Source organism: Mandrillus leucophaeus, unplaced genomic scaffold (assembly GCF_000951045.1).
Source record: "Mandrillus leucophaeus isolate KB7577 unplaced genomic scaffold, Mleu.le_1.0 Scaffold503, whole genome shotgun sequence".
In the NCBI taxonomy this organism is placed as follows: Eukaryota; Metazoa; Chordata; class Mammalia; order Primates; family Cercopithecidae; genus Mandrillus; species Mandrillus leucophaeus.
Window position 1 is genome coordinate 442,434 of NW_012105399.1, and position 24,306 is coordinate 466,739.

Here is a 24,306-nt window from a genome sequence, read left to right on the forward strand (position 1 = left end):
ATATATATATATATATATGGCTTCTGTGGAATAAATATGTCACCCCAAAATATACTGCTTTGGCATGTTTTGAGATGGCTATTCGGAAAAGCTACAGAAAGAGGAGTAGCTCTGAAAAACTTCATTTGTTGGGGAGATTTGCATCTCTGGTAGAAATCCACACTAGGAAAGTAAACAGCAGACGGAAATGGACTTTCTTTGAGAATCCCTTATCTGCCTTGTTTGGATTTAGGAAAAAACTAACTCTCAGGAAAAAGAGACTGAAGGTCTGACACTGTTGAAGGTGTGACAGAGAAACTTTTTCAACAGGCTACCATCTATTCTTTCTGAGGGCTGCTACCTGAGAGATTTCATTTGCAATACAAAATAGATTTGGTTCAGCTTGCGTTTCCTCCCCTCACCCTTCCACAACTTGTAAGCTACCTTCCACCACCCTGGAACTCCAAGCCCTTGACTCTTCTCTGTATGTATACAAACTTTAGTCATTTGGCCCTTCTTAGAGTCTCATATTTTGTGTGGCTCCCCTGCACATGTGCATGTTTATAAATTTGTATACCTTTTGTTGTTGTTGTTGTTGTTGTTGTTTTGTTTTGAGACACTATCTCACTCAGTCGCCCAGGCTGGAGTGCAGTGGTGTGATCTCAGCTCACTGCAACCTCCTCCTCCTGAGTTCAAGTGATTCTCCTGCCTCAGCCTCCCAAGTAGCTGGAATTACAGGTGCCCACCTCCATGCTGGCTAATTTTTCTATTTTTAGTAGAGACAAGGTTTCACCATGTTGGCCAGGCTGGTCTTGAACTCCATACCTCTAGTGATCTGCCCACTTCAGCCTCTCAAAGTGCTGGAATTACAGGCGTGAGCCACTGTACCTGGCCTTGAATACCTTTTCTTCTGCTCATCTGTCTATTGTCAGTTTGTTTTATAGACTCAAATTATCAAACCTTCAGAAGGGGGAGGAATTAAAATTTCCTTTGCTCTTATACATTACTTTTCCCCCCATTTGCTGTATTTTTATATGTTTTCATCTCTATTTTCCAACCCTCTGAGAGAACTTTAAAATATCTCTCACGTACAGACACCTCAAATAATCCATCAGATACGTGGTTTCCTCAGAGCCTCCTCTTCTGGATTCTTCATTATTCTGCTCAAGTCTGCATTGGTTTCTTCTCTTGGCATACTACCTAGCTCTCCTCTTTGTACTTCCACTTTTTGTTATTCTGGGAATCTCTTCATCAGTCTTCTGTATTACTTTTCAATTCCTGATTCTTTGTGTGTGACTTGTTTTTCTCCTCCTCGGCCTTTCTCTTTGGAGGCCTGTAGGATTTTCTTTCGTCCCTGGTGTTCTATAATTTCACAGTGGTGTTGCAGTGTGGAACTCTTTTTCATTTTTTGAGCTGTGCCTTTGCTCATCTTTTTTCCATTTGAGTAACAATCTAGATGTTTTGTTGAGAGATCAAACAAATGTCAGTATCTGTGTGTTTTATCTCTTGGGCCAATTGGTTTTCTCAGAGGAGAACATCATAATCTACTTAGGGAGTTAGTTTAAGACCAGCATCATTGTGGGAGCCCAGTGGTGTAAGCAGGGATGATGTCCTCACCATTTGGTGTACAGGTTTTCACGTAATGCCTCTGTTTTGAGTACCACTCCTCAGTCCCACCTTTAGCTGTTTGTAGTACCTGTCTCATTCCACATCTTCAGAGGTTGAACCTTTAGTCTTCTGCTTGTGTGGAAAAGGGTGGCTATCTCGCTGGCTGTGCAGTGGCATAGAGTGTATATACTTTTTTCATGTCTTCCTGTTTTTAGGAGATAATTTCAGGATATGCTTAAAATCTAAAACCTTTTCACAGTTTTAAGGATAAAGTTTAAACTTCAAGCTAAGCCTATAAAGTTCTTTGTGATCGAGTCCTTCCTTTCTCTATTGGTTCTTAACTTGGTTCTTCCCCTTCTGGATGAACTAAGACCACACCACAACATATTATGTTGCTATAGCCCCATGGAACTTGGAGGGATACAAATGCATCACATTTCACACGTGATGTACCCCTCTACCTGGAGTGCCTTCTTTCCCTTTTCTTCCTCAATTTCTTATTCTATTTTTTTTTTTTTTTTTCCTTTTTAGACGGAGTCTTGCCCTGTCGCCCAGGCTGGAGTGCTGGAGTGCAGTGGCACCATCTCGGCTCACTGCAAGCTCCCCCTCCTGGGTTCACACCATTCTCCTGCCTCAGCCTCCCGAGTAGCTGGGACTACAGGCGCCCGCCACCACAGCCGGCTAATTTTTTGTATTTTTAGTAGAGACGGGGTTTCACTGTGTTAGCCAGGATGGTCTCGATCTCCTCACCTCGTGATCTGCTCGCCTCGGCCTCCCAAAGTGCTGGGATTACAGGCGTGAGCCACCGCGCCCGGCCCAATTTCTTATTCTTAATTGTTGTTTTCTCTTAGTAGCCCCCCCTTGCTTTCATCTTCTGTGTGATTTAAATATCTTTTACTTGTATTCTTTTACCACCTCAAACTTACCTTTGATAGTGTCACCAGAAAGGAATATTGATCCAAACCCCAAGAGAGGATTCTTGAATTTCACGAAAGAGAGAATTCCGGGTGAGTCCACAGAGTAAAGTGAAAGCAAGTTTATTAAGAATGTAAAGGAGGCCAGGTGTGGTGGCTCATGCCTGTAATCTTAGCTCTTTGGTAGGCTAAGGTGGGTGGATCGCCTGAGGTCAGGAGTTCAAGACTAGCCTGGCCAACATGGTGAAACCCCATTTCTACTAAAAATACAAAATTAGCTTAGTGTGGTGGCACGTGCCTGTAATCCCAGCTACTTGGTAGGCTGAGGCAGGAGAATGGCTTGAACCTGGGAGGTGGAGATTGCAGTGAGCCGAGATCATGCCATTGCATGCCCATCTGGGCAACATGAGCAAAACTCTGTCTCAAAAAAAGAAAAAAAAAAAACAAGGAATAGAAGAATGCCACTCTGTAGGCAGAGTAGGAGCATGGGCTGCTTGACTGAGGATACTTATGGTTATTTCTTGATTATAGAAGCTGAATAAGGGGTGGACTATTCATGAGTTTTTTGGGAAAGGGGTGGGAATTTCTCAGAACTGAATGTTCCTACCCTTTTTAGACTATATAGGGCAACTTGCAGGGATTGCCATGGCATTTGTAAACTATCATGGTGGTGGTGGGAGTGTCTTTTAGCATACGAATGCATTGTAATTAGTGTGTAATGAGCAGTGAGGACGACCAGAGGGGACTTTTGTCATTATATTGGTTTTGGTGGGTTTTGGTCTGCTTCTTTACTGCATCATGTTTTATCAGTGGGGGCTCTGTGACCTGTATGTTGTACCAACCTCGTGTCTCATCTGTGACTAAGAATGCCTGACCTCCTGAGAATGCAGCCCAGCAGGAGTCAGCCTCATTTTACCCAACCCTTGTTCAAGATGGAGTTGCTCTGGTTTGAACACCTCTGACAGTAACATTTATCTTTATTGTACAGTAGTTTTTGATGTTATTTCTGTGCCTTTTCCAATAAGCCTTCAGATTTCTGAAGTATACTTCACCAAGTATACTTGTTGAGTAAGTTTGAAGGTAACAAAAAGAGACGAAATTGTGTCTTAACATTTCAAATAATCTGTAAATCTGTGCCTCAAAATATATACTTGAAGCATCAGAGCAAGAGGATATTACAAACTGAAAACTGTCCAAACATTCCTGCTTGTCCTGTTTCCACCGTTTCTCACAGAGTATACCTGTAGATTGTTGACAGAGTACTTTGTTGCAGTCGATGAACTTGTCAATTTGAGAATGAGGATTGTGCCTTTGTGTTTCATGTGTGCTTTAAAACATTTTGAAATTTTTCAGAACGTGAACACATTGTGTTCTTATACTCAATAAATTTTCTAGGTCATTTAAAAATACTGTTAAATTTTAATCAATACCAGAAGTTTGGCTCCATCTGCTACAAAAGTACAAACTCGTTAAACACATTTTAAAATAATAACATTTAAAGTTTCCTTGCCCTCGAGGCATTTTCTTCTGAATTGGAATCAGGCTACCTTTGACATTGGCAGCTTAGTTGGATATGTATTGATTGACTTGAGAATGTTGTTTCTGTGTCTATTATCATTATGAGAGAGCATTTATTAACTGTCTGACTACATACTGCCCTAATTCTATAAACGAGAACTATGTGGATGTATTTGGTGCTTTTTAGGGACTTATTTTAAGCGTATTTATAGAGCACATCTAGCAGCAGACAGAAAATATTAAACCAGGGTATGAATGGACAATGAAATAGTTTACGTCAACATCAGAGTATTTGGTTTTTCTAGCAAATGCAAATAAGAAGCTAAAGCTAAATACAATAGACTATACTTTTAATTGAATTAATTTTCATCTAAATTTAACAGTGTCAAGTTATCATCCCAAGTGAACTTCAGAATTCAAACTAGAAAAATAGAATAAATGGATTCGTTATGGAATTGAATGACATGAGCTGAACTTGGGCCTATAAACCCAGAACTTTAGAGTTTTAACCTCTCTTTAGCATAATCCCTTTATGGCCTTGGGCAGATTCTTCACAAAAACAGAAAACAGACTATCAAAATGAGAATGACAAAGGTGTAGAGAGATCTAGCTTTTAAAGCATTTGGATCTGAGAAGAGCCTCCTAAGTGGTTGTTTTTTCTAGCTCTTTAGCAATTCTGTTTTAAACCCAATTTCTCTGTCTTTTATATTCTGCCTTCTGCTGTATTTATATCCATTTTCCTTACAAAGACACACCATGTCCTTTGGAAGCAGGTTTTATGAAGTAATACATGTATAGGCCTAGAATTTGAAAAATTATACAAAGTAAAATTTTTTTTACATACATATAAAAGATATTTCTTTGGTAGGTTTATTGTTCACTAAATCATTAACTTCACACTTTAGTGTGAGACGTCATTGAGGAATGGCTCACGTTCATTGACATTTGGCTCACATGAATATGAGAGATTTTAAATTTGTGTTTGTAGTTTATTTATTGGAGAATAACCTGGATTTTGCATCACTTTAGTGTAGGACTCGTTTTAGTTATTTGTGTAAAGATGTGTAATCCAAGGATCTGGCCAAGTGATTTTTAGATGGGAAGTAGAGAAGCGTTTTGTTTTTTAAGACTGTTTTTTGAGGGCAGTTTTGGGTGACAGCAAAATTGAGAGAGACAGAGTTTTTCCATGTGCCCCCTTGACCTCATCCATGCATAGCCTCCCCTATTGTCAACATCCCCCACCAGAGTGGTACATTTATTACAACTGATGACCTTTCATTGACACATCATAATCACTTACAGTTCATAGTTTATATTAAGATCATTCTTGGTGTTGTACATTCTGTGGGGTTGGACAAATGTATAATGACATGTATCTAGCATTATAATATCATGCAGAGTATTTTCACCACCCTAAAAATGTCTGTGCTCTGCCTATTCATTCCCTGCCAACACGTGTAACCACTGATCTTTTCTATCTCCACAGTTTTGCCTTTTCCAGAATGTCATATAGTTGGAATCAGTATGGAATCAGTATGTAGCCTTTTCAGATTGGCTTTCTTCACTTAGTAATATGCATTTAAGGTTTCTTTATGCTTTTCATTACTTGACAGCTCATTTATTTTTAATGCTCAATGGTATTCTGTTATCCGGATGACCCCAGTTTATTTATCCATTCACATATTGAAGGATGTATTGGTTGTTCCAAGTTTTGACTATTATGAATGAAACTTCTGTAAACATCCATGTGCAGTATTTTCAGCTCCTTTGAGTAGAGACCAAGGAGTGTAATTGCTGGTACATTTATGGTGAGAGTATGTTTAGTTTTGTAAGAAACTGCCAAACTGTCTTCCAAAGTGGATGTGTTATTTTGCATTTCCACCAGCAATGAATGGAAGTGTCTGTTGCTTTGTATCTTTGCCAGCATTTGGAGGTGTCAGTGTTCTGGATTTTGCCAATTCTAGTAGGTATGTAGTGATATCTTGTTTCAGTTTGCACTTTCTTTGTGACATACAATGTTGAGTATCTTTTCATATGCTTATTTGCCATCTGTATATCTTGTTTCGTGAGGTGTCAGTCTTTGGCCCATTTTTTAATCAGGTTTTTAAAATCATTAAGAGTTCTTCGTATATTTTGGCTAATGGTCCATTATCAGATGTATCTTTTATAAATATTTTCTCTCTGGTAGTGGCTTATTTTCTCATTCTCTTGACACTGTTTTTCATGGAGCATACGTTTTTAATTTTAATGAAGTCTATCTTATCAATTGTTTCTTTCATGAGTGGGTTCTACCTTTGATATTATATCTAAAAAGTTATCATCACCATACTCAAAGTTATCTAGGTTTTCTCCTGTGTTATCTTCTAGGATTTTAATAATTTTATGTTTTACATTTGGTTCTATGATCCATTTTGTTAATTTTTGTTAAGAGTGTAAGGTCTGTTCTAGATTCACATTTTTGCATGTGGAAGTCTAGCACCATTTTTGAAAGGGCTCTTTGCTCTGTTGTATTCACTTTGCTCTTTTTTCAAAAGTGAGTTGAGTGTATTTATGTGGGTCTCCTTCTGGGCTCTCTGTTCTGTTGCATTGATTGATTTGTCTATTCTTTAGCCAATACCACACTGTCTTGATTACTGTAGCTTTATAGGAAGCCTTGGAGTCAAGTAGTATCAGTCCTCCAGCTTTGTACTTCAGTATCATGTTAGCTATTCTGGGTCTTTTGCATTTCTACATAAAGTTTAGAATCAGTTCATTGATAACCACTAGAAAAGCATTTAAAATTTTTCTTTATCTTTAATGATCCTGATATTAGTCTGTCAAAAAAACTTTGCCAATCATATTTCACTGGCCCTCGGAGGAATGAAACAATGTAGGAATGGCTAGCTTTTGAATTTTAAGTAAATTTTATTTGTAAATCTGTTTTAGTACTATCAAAATATACTTATTTTCTTTTTCTAATATTATTCATAATCTATTCATATCTTGGAAGATAAACTTACTCTGGTAGGATTTGCTCTGTTTTCAGCTATTATCACAATGACAAACTATGATTTTTAAAAAACCATCATACTTACCCAAATTATTAAGTATTTATAGGTATAAATTGAATTCACATGGAATATAACACACAATACAGTATTGTGTCATAGAAGCTATTGATGTTGACATTCAACAGGCTATGTTTGTATTAATCAAGTTTAAATATAGGGTAAGCTAAATGTGCTTTATTACTTTTATTACTACAGTTTTTATGGTACATGAATGTTTAATAATGCCCTATTTTTAAGTTAGTTTATAACTAATTCTCTGTGGAAGCATGAAGAATCTTTAAAAATCTGGATTAAGATCAGAATTAACACAAAACAATGCGTCTGTTGCCATTTTATTTTACTTTTTTGAAATGGAGTCTTGCTCTGTCATCTGTCACCCAGGGTGGGGTGGAGTGCAGTGGTGTGATCTCACCTCACTGCAACCTCTGCCTGCCAAGTTTAAGTTATTCTTGTACCTCAGCCTCCCAAATAACTGGAGTTACAGGCATGTGCTACCTCACCCAGCTAATTTTTGTATTTTTATAGAAAGAGGGTTTCGCCATGTTGGCCAGGCTGGTCTTGAACTCTTGGCCTCAGCACTCTGCCCGCCTCAGTCTCCCAAAGTGCTGGGATCGCAGATATGAGTCACTGTGCCCAGCCTTCTGTTGCCATTTTAAAACTAAGAATTAAAAGATGCTTTTGTGTAATTTTCTAGAAAATATCTTCTATACTTATTTTCTTCTAACTACATTTAAAATACATTTTAAAAAGCAGAAAGCAAAGATGAAGTCTAAGAAAGTTTTCTATGAATACATTTCTTTTACGATGAATACATGCCAGTTATTCAGTTAGAATTGAATATAGTTAGATTCTTGAGATTCTGTTTTTAAAAGACACCACAGTATTTTGTTTTTATATGAGGTATTATGGGAAACATGATCATTACCTTAAATATATGGCATCAGGTTTTTAAAGTGGTATTTTGCAGATTTTGTTAAATCTGTCTCAAAGTCTATTTTCTCATGTTATGTTTGAAGTGTGGGTATGATAGTACCAGAAAAGCAAGCCTTTCAAAACACAATACTCTACTTTTGTGACTCCATAAAAAAATACAATCTTTATTATTATCCATAGACTGAATAAAACACCTTACATTTTATATTTCATTTTATTCACTGTAATCCATATTTTCAATTAAATTGCAGGTGATTTTAAATATGACTAGACTTTTTTTTTTTTTTAATAGAAAGATCACATAATGACTTAAATCTATTCCATTAGGAGTAGTATTTCTCTTGTCTTTTTGTTCAGCCATTGGAGTCCCCTGTGACCTTGGGTACTTTTTCCATAGGCTAACTGATAGTTCATGATGTTCTGTATTTTCTGGTAGCTTGCCTGTTGCCTGCCTCTGGGTTCGTCATCCCCCTTATGCTGACTTAGGCAGTATTTCTTCAGTCTGTTATCTCGGGGCTTTGATGCATATGTTTGAAGGTGGCCACAGTGACTTTGGGTAGCAGCAGATGGTAAACCTTCAGGCTGCCACCGGCTAAACTGGTGTTAAGTTGGAAAGTTAACGTTTGATGAAGAATCAGTAGTGCATATGAAAGAGCTTTCACTGCTGAAATATCTTTTAATTAAAAATTAGCATACTAAAACCTTTGTGAATGTCTGGGAGTTTAAAGAAATCTACAATTCGTTGTGTTCTTATAGAAGTAGTTATTTACCAGTTTAGTCTTATGTTACTTATTCTTCCTAACCTGGTTCTTTTTCCTCTGTTTCTGCCCCAGTTCCTTGGTAGTTAAGATAAATAAGATAACTACATAAATTGAAAAATAGGATGCTTTTAGGAATCCCAGGTATTTGAATAAACAGAGTATATTTTGAATTATGGCATTTTGGATTTTAATAACTATGAAGAGATGTGGATTTTAAGTACAATCTTCATATAATTCTGGTAGATTTGGTCTTTTTTTTTCTACCTTTGAAGGTATTTCTGGATCAAATAGGAGCCTGAAGAACTCAACCTGCCTCAAAGAGATATTTCATTTTGTTCTAAATTAGTTGGTGATTCTTGACTCTGACATTCTTAACTTTGTTAACTTTGCAGAAATTGATGCAGCGACTTCTGATGAGCTAAAGCTGTAGGCGCAACATATTTTGCTTTTGGAGTTACTGAGCAGTGGGTACAGGGAACATTGCTAACCTTTTCGGATTATTTGTTCACTTCATGATAATTTGCTATATGGGAAGCTGTAGCACAAATAAAACATTGGTAAGGCTCCAAAGGATTTTCTTTGTTGCCCATAAATCGTAGGGGTACCTTATATATTTTTCTCAATTTAAAATGTATCCTTGAGAGTAGTAGCTGAAAATATCTTTTAGACTGGAGTTATAAGTATCCATGTCAAATTTTACTCTTTAAGCTTGCATTTTTATCAGTGGAAAACTTACGAAACCAAAGACAGATTGGTTTCATGGCATAACATGAGAGAAGTGTCTCTGCATGGTCTGTTCATGCTGATGCTCTTGATGGTGCAGCTTCTGATGGACTAACGCTGTAGGAGCAACATCTTTTGCTTTTGGAGTTGCTGGGCAGTGGTACAGGGAACATTGCTGGCCTTCTGATGCCAAAGAAAGAGAAGTTAGACCGCAGTTGGGAGAATTCTTGATATTAAAGGTTGCCGAGTACTATTCCTTGTTTTCTAGTAGTTGCATTTTTATAAAGATGCCTCATGAAAATAATGTGTGGAATTAAGAGTAGAAACGCATTTTGGATGTTTTAAAAATACAAAGTGAGTTTTATTTTAGCAGAAAATACAAATACCATTTGATAATCATGCATGGTGTTAGGGGAGGAAAGCAAAGTTTTAATGCTCTAGGTTTGTTGTTCAAAACCGTTTCTATGCAAGGATATATAGCTGGTAAAGTTTTTGTAAATTTTCCCATCTAGTTAAAAATTCAGATCTAATACTAGTCAAGTATGGACTATTTTTGAAAGAGAGTATAGTAAGTACAATCATGTTCATATGAAAGTATGTTGGGAAAAACTCTTACATGCAAAATCGGGCTTGTAATATTTTCTCTAGTTTCTTTGTTGTGTTGATTTTATTCTTTCTGTTATCATTATTTATATATGAATTACCAGGAGCATGACTTAACACAGTTGATATCTCATTCAGATTATAAGCAGCAAACACAAATCAGATTATATGCGACACCATTAAGGGATGCTCTGTGTTTGTCCTGTAGTCTTTTTTTTTTCTTTTTTTCAATAGTTTTTGGGGTACTGGTGGTTTTGGTTACACAGATCAGTTCTTTAGTGGTGATTTCTGAGATTTAAGTGCATCCATTACTCAAGCAGTGTACCCTGTACCCAATACGTAGTATTTTATCCCTCACCCACCTCCCAACCTTCCCTCCTGTCTCCCCAAAGTCCATTAGATCACTCTTAAATGCCTTTGCATCCTCATAGCTTAGCTCCCACTTACGAGAACATGTGGTATTTGGTTTTCCATTCCTGAGTTACTTCACTTAGAGTAATGGCCTTCACCTTCATCCAAGTTGCGGCAAAAGACATTATTTCATTCCCTTTTATGACTGAGTAGTATTCTATGGAGTATATATACCACATTTTCTTTATCCACTCATTGGTCGCTGGGCACTTAGGTTGGTTTGGTATCTTTGCAGTTGCTAATTGTGCTGCTGTAAACATGTATATGCACGTGTCTTTTTCATATAATGACTTCTTTTTCTTTGGATAGCTACCCAATAGTGAGATTGCTGGATCGAATGGTAGTTCTACTTTTAGTTCTTTAAGGAATCTCCATAATGTTTTCCATGGTGGTTATACTAATTTTCTGTAGACTGAAGCATTATTTTAACTAGTATTAATTGTTCTGGAGTCCCATGAAGTAACTGGCACCAAAGTAGAGACAGACGTTCCCTCAAATTACCCAAGTAATCTTTCTTTTAAAAGGAATTGGAGCTGAAGTTATTTTCAGGGACTTCCAAACTTCCATTGTCAACATTTAAATTAAATATCTTAAGATTCATGAATGGGGAGACACTTAATCCCCACTGAAGGGAACTCTCCACACTTCTTCACCACAGTCATAGTTTCTTCGTAGTAGCATATCTCTTTTCTCCATATTATTTTTCTTTCTATGCTTAAAAATAATCATCATTTGATACTTTTGATGTACCCCTTCTCCCTCTTTTCTTTGCAAAGATGGTTGCCTACTTAAATATTACTCCTTTCTTAATTCTAGTTAACAAATAGACTCTAACCTGTAATCAGTTGGAGCTTTTCCTACTACTATTATGAAAGAAAAGTGGGCACGTTTCACTGTGCTGCTGGAATTGAAGAACAGATGAGGCTAATCCTTAAGGAATAAGTTGTCTGCTTCCCCCTCCCCCCCGCACCCTCGCTCAAGTTAGGAGCTGTTATTTCATGTATTAGTATGGGCAAAGATGAAGTAATCTCTTCTGTTAGACCATATGCTAATATAGGGCTGATAAGTAAGTGTGAAAAATGAAAGGGAGAAACACACTAATTGTTTTCTTTCAATAAGGTATGCTATCCAAGATAATTATTTCATGACAGTTTTAGTTATAGTACTTGTTTTATCATGAAATAAAAGATGGTTTTAGGAGGCTTTTATTGGAAAGACAATTGTATCAAGCTAGTACAAATTAGATTTTTGTCTTTATAAAGGTGAGCAAACCCATGAGCAGTTTTTAAATTGATGTGTTCTAGTCTACAAATGAACAAATTCTGTTTGAGGGTTAAAGAAGCTATTATTTTGTCCTTTATGCTGACAGTTCCATTACAGATTGGCCTACTGTTGGCATTTAAAAAAATGTTTGGCTCCTTATGATCTTTGTGCATGCAACTATAATATTAATGCAGCACCATAGCACTGTTCATTAAGAAATGACTTTAAATGAGGTTGAAGTGTGTAAATTTGGAAAGATACAGATGTTAAATGCAGTCGTTTCTCTTTGTGTACAGCTGTATGGCTAATAATTTCCAAGCGGCTAAAGCTCTTGTTAGCAGGAGTGCTGGTGTGTTAAGAATGGCTCTATAAATAACTTTAAGAACTGAAGTTGAAGGTGCTTCTTTTAAAGACTATTGTTAACTAAACATTATTGCCAAACAGATGGAAAGCATTCACCAGCCTGATGTTTTTGGGTCTAATTATATTATCACCAGCCCTGTACGGCTCAGTTGAAGAGGTGTATCCAGAGGCCAATTTATAATCATTTAGCCAACACCTGTTTGGGAGAAATTGACAGTCAAAGGGCACATTTTTAAAAAATCACATATGTTCTTGTGTTTATTGCCTCAATGTGAACGTTGTCTAGTTGCACACAAACTTCGTAGGAGAAGAAAATATAAACAAAGCAGCATTTCCCAGCCTTGTTTATCCATCTTAATTTGTTTTTTTTTTTTTTTTTTTTTTTTGGGGAGATATTTTTTTTTTTTTTTTTTTTTTTTTGAGTCAAAGTCTCACTCTGTTGCCCAGGCTGGAGTGTGGAAGTGGCATGATCTCAACTCACTGCAGCCTCTGCCTCCTGATTCAAGCGATTCTCATGCCTCACCCTCCCGAGGAGCTGGGATTACAGGTGCCCACCACCATGCCCGGCTAATTTTTGTATTTTTAGTAGAGACGAGGTTTCACCATGTTGGCCATGGCTGGTCTTGAACTCCTGACCTCAGGTGATCCATCCACCTTGGCCTCCCAAAGTGCTGGGATTACAGGCATGAGCCACTGCGCCCAGCCAGTTTGACCTTTTTATCTGATCTGCTTCATGCTTCATGGCTAAGTGAGATGAGTAAAGAGGTATCACTCCTGATTTATGCAGGTATATTTTGTTGAGTCAATTAAGAGGCTTTTTATAGGGAGAAGTTCTTTTCTTTGATTGTACAGCTTCCATGCCTTTTACCTGGTGAGATGTGTTCTACTTCATATAGATGTGTCTTGTTCAAATAGAATTGGCTTTCTGGTAAGTGACTTAACAGTCGCACCTTATATAGGCTGGGCGCGATGGCTCACGCCTGTAATCCCAGCACTTTGGGAGGCCAAGGCAGGCGGTTCACAAGGTCAGGAGATCGAGACCATCCTGGCTAACACGGTGAAACCCCGTCTCTACTAAAAATACAAAAAATTAGCCAGGCGTGGTGGCGGGCACCTGTAGTCCGAGCTACTCGGGAAGCTGGGGCAGGAGAATGGCATGAATCTGAGACGCGGAGCTTGCAGTGAGCCAAGATCGTCCCACTGCACTTCAGTCTGGGCAACAGAGCAAGACTCCATCTCAAAAAAAAAAAAAGTCACACCTCATATAAAAACAAATGAGACTGAAGAAACACTAAATGTCTTCACAGATTCAACAGATGTTCAAAATATGTTTATTGAGCTCTCCTTTGCAGAAAGAGGGCCATGGTGCCTCCTTTTACATTCTTGGTATGTTGATTTAACTCTTAAAGTTCACAGATGTGTTTTCATATTTTGGAGGCTCAAGATTTGTGTTGATTATAACTCAAAGGGCAGCTATGGAAAGAATAAGTCTATCCCATCTGAAAAATAATAAAAGTCAAACCCTTTGTTTCAACTGATGATCCCACTATTTCGTTTTAGTGTTTTTCCTTCTTCTGACATATTTTACTATTGAAAGGCTTATATATGTCACCTCTATTTTCTTATCACTCATTATTAACTCCGTGCAATCTGGCTTTTATCCTCAGCAGTTCGCTGTACAATGCTGTATTGAAAGTTACATATGACTTCCTAACTGCCTTAACCAGTGATGGTTTCTCAGTCCTCATTCTTCGTGGCTTCTCCCTGTTGTTTGGCATAGATCACACTCATCTTAAGCATCCTCTTTCTCTGTCATCTGAACCACTGTGTTTTCTCTTTGTACTTTTCTCACTACACTTTTGGTTATTGTCATATTTACTCACAATATTTCAACTATGTATATTTTCAAAATTCAGAAATAAATAGTATAGCTTAGCAGTTAAAGAGAAAGAAACCTGGAGCCAGACTACCCTCTACCACTTATTATCTTTGTGAGTATGGACAAAGTCCTGAGGTTAAAGAAGTTCCAGTGTTTCAGAGTGCACTCCAGAGAGGTACCGTTTTGTGTTTATTTCCTTATCTGCAAACTTGATTAATAAAAGATACCTACCTCTTTGGATTGTTGAGAGAGTTACATGATTTAATTCCTTAAAGCCCAGCACAGTGCCTGAAATAAAGGAAGTGTTCCAGTGGGATCATTCTCGTGTCTTTAGTTTTTATCTTTATGGAGAATGCTCAAATATAAATCATTAGTACCGACTTATTTTCTAAGCTCTATTCCCATGTCGTCATCTACCTTACAAACTTTTAGACTTGAATTCACTAACCATATGTTTATTAAACATTCACTGTGTGAGAACAGTGTATTCTGTGATAGAATAATTTTTATGCTATTGGTTTTCTATTGCTGTCATAACAAATTACCACAAAGTTGGCAGTGTATAACAACTAAATTATTAAAGTTCTATAGGTCAGAAGTCTAACACAGTTGCTGGTTTGAAATCAACGTGCTGGCAAGGCTATATTCCTTACTGGAGGCTCAGGAGAGGAATCTGCTTCCAAGCTCATTCAGGTTGTTGACTGAATTATCTTCTTTCCGTAGAGTTGTAGGACTGAACTCTGTTTCTTTGCTGGCTGTCAGCCAAGGACTGCTCTGTACTTCTAGAAGTTGCCTGGGTTCCTTCTTAGGCTTGCTATGAGATCCTAGAAGCCTCTCTTCAGTTCTTACATGTGGGCCTTTGCACCTGAGAGCCAGCAGCCATGCATCCCTTTCATGTTTTGAATGTGATTTTCCTTTCAGCCATATCATTTCTGTGCTTTGCATTTCTTTTTGTAGAAGATAGTTCTCTGTTTTTGAAATGGATTCATATGATATTTTGGAACCTACCCAGATAATCCAGTGTAATCTCTCTGTTTTAAGGTCCCTACCTTAATTATATCTGCAAAGGCCTTTTTGCCAGTAACGTAGCACGTTCACAAATGCTGGGGATTCTTAGGGTATGAACATCTTTGGGGCCCATTATCCTGCCTTACCACATGCCCATAAAGAGCTTGAAGTCTCATTGGGAGACAGACCCCCAAATTGAAGGGTTAGAGATGCTATAATAGATGTTGGTGCTGTGTAAAACAGCAGAAGAAAGGAAGACAGTAGTCAGTGTTACTGAGAGATAGAGTGACATTTGTGCTGCGTATGGAAAGATGCATACTTGTTTGATAAGTGGCTGGGGGAACATTTCAGGGAAAAAGAAGCAATAATAGTGATAGCAGTAATAGCAACTGGCTGTACTTTTATAAGATTATCTTACTGAAATCCTCACATTTGTTAGATACTGTTACCGACCTTTATAGCTTCTACATAACAAGAATGTCTATGTCCACAAGAAGACATGTCTGTAATGTCTTTTAATGTAGAAGAGGATGGTAAAATTATTTCACTGGGCCAGACCTGGTGGCTTATCCCTGTAATCTCAGCACTTTGAGAGGCCAAGGCAGGTGGATCACTTGAGCCCAGGAGTTCAACACAAGCCTAGGCAATACAGTGAGACCCCTGTCTTACGAAAAAAAAGAAAAAAAAAAAGATTCATCCAGGCATTGTGGCACATGCCTGTAGAACCAGCTACTTGGGAGACTGAAGTGGGAGGATCGTTTGAACCTGGGAGGTTGAGGCTGCAGTGAGCTAAAATCACACCACGGCACTCTAGCGTGGGTAGCAGAGTGAGACCCAGTCTCAATGAAAATAAAATAAAACAAAATAAATCATTGAGTTGTTGGGAGGATTAATATGGATTACACATGGGTAAAGTATAGCACATAGTAAATGCTTAAAATATGGCAGATTAGAGAATAGAGGGTGGATAAGAGAAGTGCTTAGGAGGTAGAATTGATTTGATTGGTTTAGAATTGATTCTAAATACTTGGTATTTAGAAGGTGATCAGTGTGTAATTGTTGAATACTGGATCAGTCACTTGTTCCGAAGGTGGGAGACAGGAGAGAGTTCACAGTAACTTAGACCACTGTTTCAGAGCATGCATGGAAGATGGTCTTACTTAGTACTATAGGAGGAGAAGCAGGCTGTTTGTGTGTTTGTTTGGTGAAGGCAGGGCCTTGGGAAGAGGATATGAGGTACCTGTGAGAATACTGTATTGAAATTAATGGAAATTTAAGTAGTGTAGGTCAGACACTCAGAAGACAAAGATGAAGTTGTCACTATTTTTTCAACTTGATTATCTAAAATGGAATTTTCCATCTTCTCAAACTGGTTTCCCATCTCACCTTTCTGTTTCTTCTCACCTTTTAAAAATTCTTTATTTTTTTCAAGCTTAACATCTTTTTTTCCATCCTTAATTTCTGTCTCTCCTTATCCAGTGGTGGGCTGGTAGATATTTGACAGCTCTCTGGTAGGGTGAAGAGGCTCATTTGCAGTGTTTGCTGATTTCTGTAGTACAAATCCTCCTCCCATGGCCAATTTCAGTCTGCGGCTGCTTTTGTTGTATAATGACAAAGTTGAAAAGCTGTAACAGAGACTGCATAGGCCTGCAGAGCCCCAAATATTTACAGTCTGGCCCTTTAAAGAAAAAGTTTACCAATCTTTGCTATTGTAGTATTTCCAAAATAATAAAGCCTTCATAGGGTGGGATGATTTCATACTTCTGTTAATTTATTTTATCCATCAAGATGAGGGGTGGGAATGAGTAGTTTAAGCGGGCAATGTGTGAGAGGTTATGAAGGGTCTTGAGGTCATTTTATGGGCTTAAGCTTTTTCTCTCAGTGAGATAAGAAGAGTGCCATGTTCTAACTTATGTTTTAAAAAGAAAACCCTGGCTGCTGCTTTGAGGATAGACCACAGGGCAGCACAGATGGTAGCCGGGAGGTCAGTTGGGACACCGTAGTTACAAGTTAGGTAAGAGTTGGTCTTTGCTTGAATCAGAGTATTAACTGTGGAAATGGTAAGGTGAGTTCAGATTCAGGATACATTTTGAAGACAGAGCTGATAGGATTTGGTGGAAAGAGGTGTTAAGGTGAATCCAGGGTGAAGTGGTACCAAAAGGATGCCTTAGGCTAGAGCCTGAGTTATTGAGATCACATTATAGCAAGTTGCTACATAGGAGATTTTAGGAAAAAAATTGAGACTTGAACAATTTTTTTGAACCACTTCCTGTTGATCATATATGTTCCAAGAGGGAAAACTCTGTTTAAAATAATATGTCTTTTACTTCTAAGAAATACATTTTAAAATACTTTAGGAAACAGGAATGTTTCTAAAATATGTCATTTTTAGAAAAGGAAACCATAATAAAACCTATTTTGGATAAGGTTATTTTGATTCTATAATTTGCCAACTTAAAAAAATTATTCAGAAATGAACAATTTTGGGGAGGGGATTAAATTTCAGCCCTGCCCCACTCTTAAAGTTTAGTTTAAAGCTAAGAGTTAATGTTTCATTGTATTGTTAATAAATTATTACTCATGTCTTTTATGTAGGTTTTACTTGTAATGGACACAAGGACAGAACAGACTTTCATTTTAAAAGTAAGTAAAATTTGTAGCCAGGTGTGGTGCCTATAATCCCAGCACTTTGGGAGGCTGAGGTAGGCAGATCACCTAAGGTCAGGAGTTCGAGACCATCCTGGCTAACATGGTGAAACCCCGTCTGTACTAAAAATACAAAAATTAGCCGGGTGTAATGATGGGCGCCTATAATCCCAGCTACTCGGGAGGCTTAGGCGGGAGAATCGCTTGAACCCAGGAGGCAGAGATTGCAGTGAACCAAGAGTGCACCATTGCACTCCAGCCTGGGCAACAAGAGTGAGACCCTGTTTCAAATAAAAAAAGAGTAAGTAAAATTTGTATGTTTAATGAATTTAAAATTTTAATTTCAAATTATGCTTCTGAAAGAAAATATTTTAGTTAGTATTTAGTTAATGCTAACTAAGTAGTTAATATTTCCCCCCTAGGTTTTGAATGTCCTTTAATGTTGTTTCTGGTGATATTTATTTACCTTTTTTTTTTTCTATCCTTCCATCATGGTTGATAGCATGCATTTAACAATTTTTTTTTTGATACAGAGTATGGAGGAAATAATTTGGATAAATTGAAGAACCATTTCGTGTTGTTTGAATGTGTAGTGTGTAAATACATCTCAAGAACATTTTTTATAATCGAGAAGACTACACACAGTCTCACCTTCGATTATCACTACAGTTCTTAAGAGCTAAAATTTTGCCTTAAAGTCTTGTTACAGGTATTTTGGGAAAGCATTATCTACATTCCTGGTCCTCTTTTTGATCTAAATTCAATTTTGATTCTATACATAATGTAATTTATAACTAAATCAGGAGAGAAAGAACCCTCAATTTTGAAATTTTGAAATTGTGTTTGGAATGGACTGTGCTAGTACATATTCTGAAAATATCCTAATGTAAGCATTTTCACAGCATTCAGAAGATGAATTTATTAATTTTATATTTCTTTTTCTGATGCTTTTTCTTTTGCTGATAAGGCATGGCAGTAGGTCACATTGACACATACTGAAACACGTGTGTGTGTGTGTGTGTGTGAGTGTGTGAATATACATTATCATTGACATTTCCCCAGTTTTTAAAAACAGAGTATGACACCAGAAAATAGACAAACCTTATTCCTTGTAAGAAGACTTAACATTGTTTGCACTTCTAGGGGATGGGATTTTAAAATTGCCTGCTTAATCTAAGAATATCTTTTATGTCTCAGGAGTTTGCATTGGTCTTAAAATGTCTACTGCTTTAAAGATATAGATAAGTAAAATAAAGCTTAAGAAAAGGTCACAGAGAAATAACTGTGTGTCATCCTGATGACTTAGTTTGAGAGCATCTCTAATAAAAACACTGACCCACGTAATTGATTTTAATGGCAGCTTTGTGGCATCTTCCTTCTCTGGATTCACGCCAGATGCCATCAGCAGAGCCTCCAGGGACTGGGGGGCATAGAGCAGCAGATGAGTGGTTTCTCTGAAGCCCAGAGTAACTCGGATAGATTAGTTTGGTTGATAAACACAGAGCACAGCAGGCTCCAAAGGCAACTGAGGATACAACTGACCTTTTTGTTCTCTGTCAGGGTCTAAGGAAAAGCAGTGAATACAGCAGGAACAGAAAGACCATCATCCCCCGCTGTGTGCCCAACATGGTGTGTCTGCATAAGTACATCATCTCTGAGGAGTCAGTATTTCTTGTGCTGCAGCATGCGGAAGGTTGGTTTGTAGTTTGGATTGTTTATGCAGTGAAGAATGTCACCTACTTAGCTTCCAGTTTCTCTCTGTCATTTCATGAGCAGATAGAATATATGAAACATGTTTAAGAAACCATTTCCTATTTCTCTGCTCTACCTCCCTACTTTGAGTTGTGAGGGAAAATGAAAACCCAGGTGAACAGCAGATTTCATGTGAACTATGGTACCATTTGTAGATTTACTTCACTACTTTCTCATGAAATTTACCTAATATAATGAGAACTTTAATGTGAATGTGTGGTAAGAGAGCTAGATTTTATTTTAGTGATATTTTGTTCGCTTGTTCCCTGCTGAAAGGATACATTATGTTAGATGACTAAAATGAAAAGCATCCCCTGAAGAATTAATTAATTACCTCCTTCTTTTAGAAGTCAAGGGTGTTTGCTTAACATTTGACGTTACCTAGTTATTCTGATCTGAGTTTTTATGAATACAGCCATTGGCATCACATATGGGTACAAAGCAGAGGCATAGTTCTCTGCCTTCAAACTATTTATGAAATTTCAGCTCTTTGTAGAGGGAACAGGTGGCAAAAAATATTATGTTTTGATTTTTTTTTTGTCCTTTAATACCTGAATTTAAATAAATAGTTTTTTATTTAGGATGACTGAAAACACACATAAATATAAATTCACTTAATACATATTGCCACTTGACTTTTAAGAGGTGTTCGTAAAATAGTAAAAAAATTTTAATTGTTTCCCATATTTCGTGAAGCCATTATTTTTATATAACTATCGTACTTTACTAATAGGCATAACATTTGTATTTAATACAATTTTTTAGGAAAAGAAGTCATTGCTTTCTGGAATGAGGTCTCATATGATTAACGAATGCAAGATTTTTGATGGGGGCAGTAAGCAATATTGTTTATTGTGAAGTACAGCACAAGATAACTACAGATGGAGGGAAGACCTCCATATGCAGTATTTAATAGGAAATTCAGAAGGGGCTGTATGGTCTCTCAGGTATTAAGAGAGTTAATTGTGTGTGTGAATTGGATAACTAATTCACCTTTGTTCAGACATTATAGACAGCTTTTATCTGAGGATACCAGTGCATTACAGACATTATTGAATTAGAGGTCATGTCATCTGATAGCGAAATACAGCCACCTCTGGTGTGGAACAAAATAACTTGCGTAGTAATAATCCATAATAATTTAGAACAAGGTCAGTAGGATGAATGTAATTATAGTCAATATTCTATTACCCAGTGTGGATTATTCATGTTGGAGATTATCTATGGCAAAATTTTCAATCTTAGCTTACCTCTGTTATTTGTAGCTGTATCTTCCTCTTCTTCCTCTTCCTTTTCCTTCTCCAAATCATTTTTCAGTTTTTTTCTACCATCTTCTCACTATCCCTTATACCTCTTGAAGCTGATGTTTCAATTGATTTTACTTGAATAGTGTGGAAAATTTTTATAATCTTTTAAAGTCATAGACTTATGACTTTTAAATTTTCTACTATTTTAGATCCTTCTTCACTATCGACCATACCTGACTTTGAATGGTCACATGACCATAAAATTTGTCTCTTTTGACCATTCCTTTTAGGTGTCTATTGTTTAATTTTAAGATGGTTTTATAATATAAAGATAGTAAATTACAATGCAAATAGAGACTCTGGATTAATTAACTATTCAATAAATTTATTGAGCATGTACTGTATAGTAGGCTCCTTTTTAGGTGAACAAGACAAGAACATTCTTTTACTTTTTGGTTGGGGGTGGTCAGGGTCTTGCTGTGTTTCCTAGGTTAGAGTGCTATGGTACAATCATAGCTCACTGTAACCTTGAACTCTTGGGCTCAAGTGATCTCCTGCCTCAGCTGGGATTACATGCGTACACCATGTAATCCCTGGCTAAGTTTTTATAGTTTTTGTAGAGATTGGCTCTCTCCGTGTTGCCCAAGTTGGTCTTAAACTCCTGGCCTCAAGCGATTCTTCCGCCTCAGCCTCCCAAAATGCTGGGATTGCAGGTGTGAGCCAGCACGCCAGGCCTGAAACTTAAATTCTTGTTGTGAAAAGTCAAACAGAAAAACAAAAAGCAAGAGAACATTGGATAATAAAAGGAACTATACAGATCTTTTTTTTTTTTTTTTTTTTTTTGAGACGGAATCTTGCTCTGTCCCCCAGGCTGGAGTGCAGTGGTGCCATCTCGGCTCACTGCAAGCTCCGCCTCCTGGGATCATGCCATTCTGCTGCCTCAGACTCCTGAGTAGCTGGGACTACAGGTGCCTGCCACCGCGCCCGGCTAATTTTTTTTGTATTTTTAGTAGAGATGGGGTTTCACCGTGGTCTCGATCTCCTGACCTTGTGATCCGCCCGCCTTAGCCTCCCAAAGTGCTGGGATTACAGGCGTGAGCCACCGCGCCTGGCAGGAGCTATACAGATCTTTAACAGAGGGAGATCTAACAGATAACAACTGGGGGACTATGTTGAATTAAGTAGTCGAGGGAGCCCTCTCTGAGAAGGTGGCATTTAAGAGAAGTTCTGAATGGCAAGAGAAACAATCATTTGAATGTAAGATACAGGTACAGGGATGAGTGTAAAAACAAACGGGATGTTTGATGACCAAGAAAGGCATCATTTGCTTGGAATGGAGCAGAGCGAGGACAACGTGAGGCACTTGTTGGTACATGAGGCTGTTGGAGAAGTAGACAGGAGCCTTGTACAGCAGAGTAAGGACTTTGGCTTTTATTGAAGTGCGTTGGGAAACCACTGGACTTCTTGAGGGGTGACACAATCTGATTTACATTTTAAAAAGGTCACTGGCTCTTGTATGGGGAATGTGTTGTAGAAAGGTAAAAATAGAAGCAGTAAAAAGGCTAATACTGGAGGCTAGTCAAAAGGTGCTGCTGGCTTAGCCTTCTGGGGCACCAGTCAGGATGTTTGAGGAGAGAGTCAATGGGACCTGTGATGGATTTGAGATTAGGAAGAGGAAAATCTGCAGTAATTTCTCAGATTCGGCTTGAGCAGTGCAGTGAACTGGGTGATGAACAGTGTGTTTTCTTTTACACATCAGTGACACCTCCGTAGATTAGGAAGTTGGCCTGTGTCATAGAAAAGTAACTTTTCATATGTGCGAATAGTTATTACTGAGAAAGCAAACCTTGAACAGTTGTTTTCTCCATAACATGAATGCTTTGAATATTTATGATTTGTAGATTTAGCTTTCCATTGCTTACAGAACTACTCATGATTTATGTGAGTGTCTTGGACTCTTTCTTTCCGTTTTTAATTCATTTCATTAGAAATGTATTGAGTGCTTGCTGGGACACAGGCATAGTTCTAATTTGGCAGTGAACAAAACAGAAGACTTTGCCTGCATGGAGCTTACATTACATTACATTATAGAGGCAGAACAGACAATAAACAAATATTTAAGTAAATATATGACAGATGGAGGTAAATATGCTATGGAGAAAAACTAAAGGAAAGGGGAAGGGAATGCTAAAGGGATGAGAAGGGGTGGTTTGCTATTTTTATATAGGGTGGTCATCTTATTGAGAAGGGACATTTGACCAGAGACCTTCAGGAAGCGAGAGAGGGAGCATTGTAGATATGTAAGGAAAGGATGTCTTGGCAAGAGAAAACAAGTAGGTCCACAGGCTTAGAGGCATTGGTGTGCTTGGTGTTCAAGAAGCAGCAGGATCAGTGTGGCTGGGGCAGAACAGAAAGAGCGGTAGGAAGAATGCTTAGAGAAGTGAGGAGGCAGGCAGGCAGATCCTGTATAGCATTATAGGCCACGTTAAGAACTGGACTTTTATTCTAAATGAGCTAAGACATTATTGGGTCATGCTGAGCAAAGAATTGATGAGATAGGGATCATTTGCTGCTTGGTGGAAAACAGAATGTAGGAGAGCAGAAGGAAAAGCAGGGAGACCAATTTGGGAGTTGTTGCAGTACCCCAGGTGAAAATGCTGATGGCTTGGACAGGGCATTAGTGGTGTAGGTCAGGGGTCCCCTAGCCACAGACAGGTACCTGGAGGTGAGTGGCGGACAAGTGAACATTACTGCCTGAATTCCTTCTCCTGTCAGATCAGCAGTGGCATTAGATTCTCATAGGAGCACAAACCCTGTTGTAAACTGCACATGCAAGGGATCTAGGCTGTACAGTCCTTAGGAGAATCTAATGCCTAATGATCGGAGGTGGAACAGTTTCACCCCAAAACAATTTCCACCCTCACCCCCATCCCTGTCCCCGTCCATGAAAAAATTGTCTTCCATGAAACTGGTTCCTGGTGCCAAAAAGATTGGGGACTGCTGGCATAGGTGGTGAAGAATGGTTATTAGAATCTGAATGTATTTTGAAGGTAGAACGGGCATGATTCTGTCTTACGTGATTTCAAAGTTTTTGGCTCAAATAATTGAGATAATGTAGTTTCCATTTACTAAGCTGTGGGAGAAGTAAATTTAGAAGGAAAATCAGGGATTCCATTTTGGACATGTGAATTTGAGATGCTTACTAAATATTCAGGTGATGTTGAGTAGAGCGTTAGGATATATCAGGCAGGATTTTAGGAGAGAGGTTTAAAATGTTTAATATTCCTTTTAATAAAGCCCTTTCTTAAACTATTTGAGAGAGAAAAGTGAGAAAGCAGAATGTATTCAGTCAAGGCCATGAGAGTTTAAGTTTCTCAGCTTAGGGATTATGTAATATTCATCATCTGTATGATGAATTAGTAAAATACTTGGTATTTAGAAGGTACTCAGTGTATGATTGTTGAATACTGGGTCAGTCAGAGAAAAGATGACAGACCAAATTAAAAGACAGAAGTTGCAAAAGTCTCCGACTGTGGATATACAAAATAGAAAGGAGGTAGAAAAGAATTTCTCTCCAAGTTACTTAAGGCCCCAAGGAGTAAAATGATTCTCCTTTTATTAATTAGTTTTCTAAAATTATAAAACTAA

General features: G+C 37.8%; 1 protein-coding gene across 5 annotated transcripts in view; it reads left to right on the top strand.

Moving 5' to 3' along the window:
• Positions 1 to 24,306, top strand: part of RPS6KC1 (ribosomal protein S6 kinase, 52kDa, polypeptide 1) — a 211,512-nt gene that overhangs the window by 148,910 nt on the left and 38,296 nt on the right. For all 5 annotated transcript variants that reach the window (XM_011996156.1, XM_011996155.1, XM_011996152.1 and 2 more), the window contains 2 exons: positions 17,609 to 17,656; positions 19,220 to 19,352. In XM_011996156.1, coding sequence (XP_011851546.1) covers positions 17,609 to 17,656; positions 19,220 to 19,352 — 181 coding nt within the window. The remainder of the gene's footprint in view (positions 1 to 17,608; positions 17,657 to 19,219; positions 19,353 to 24,306) is intronic.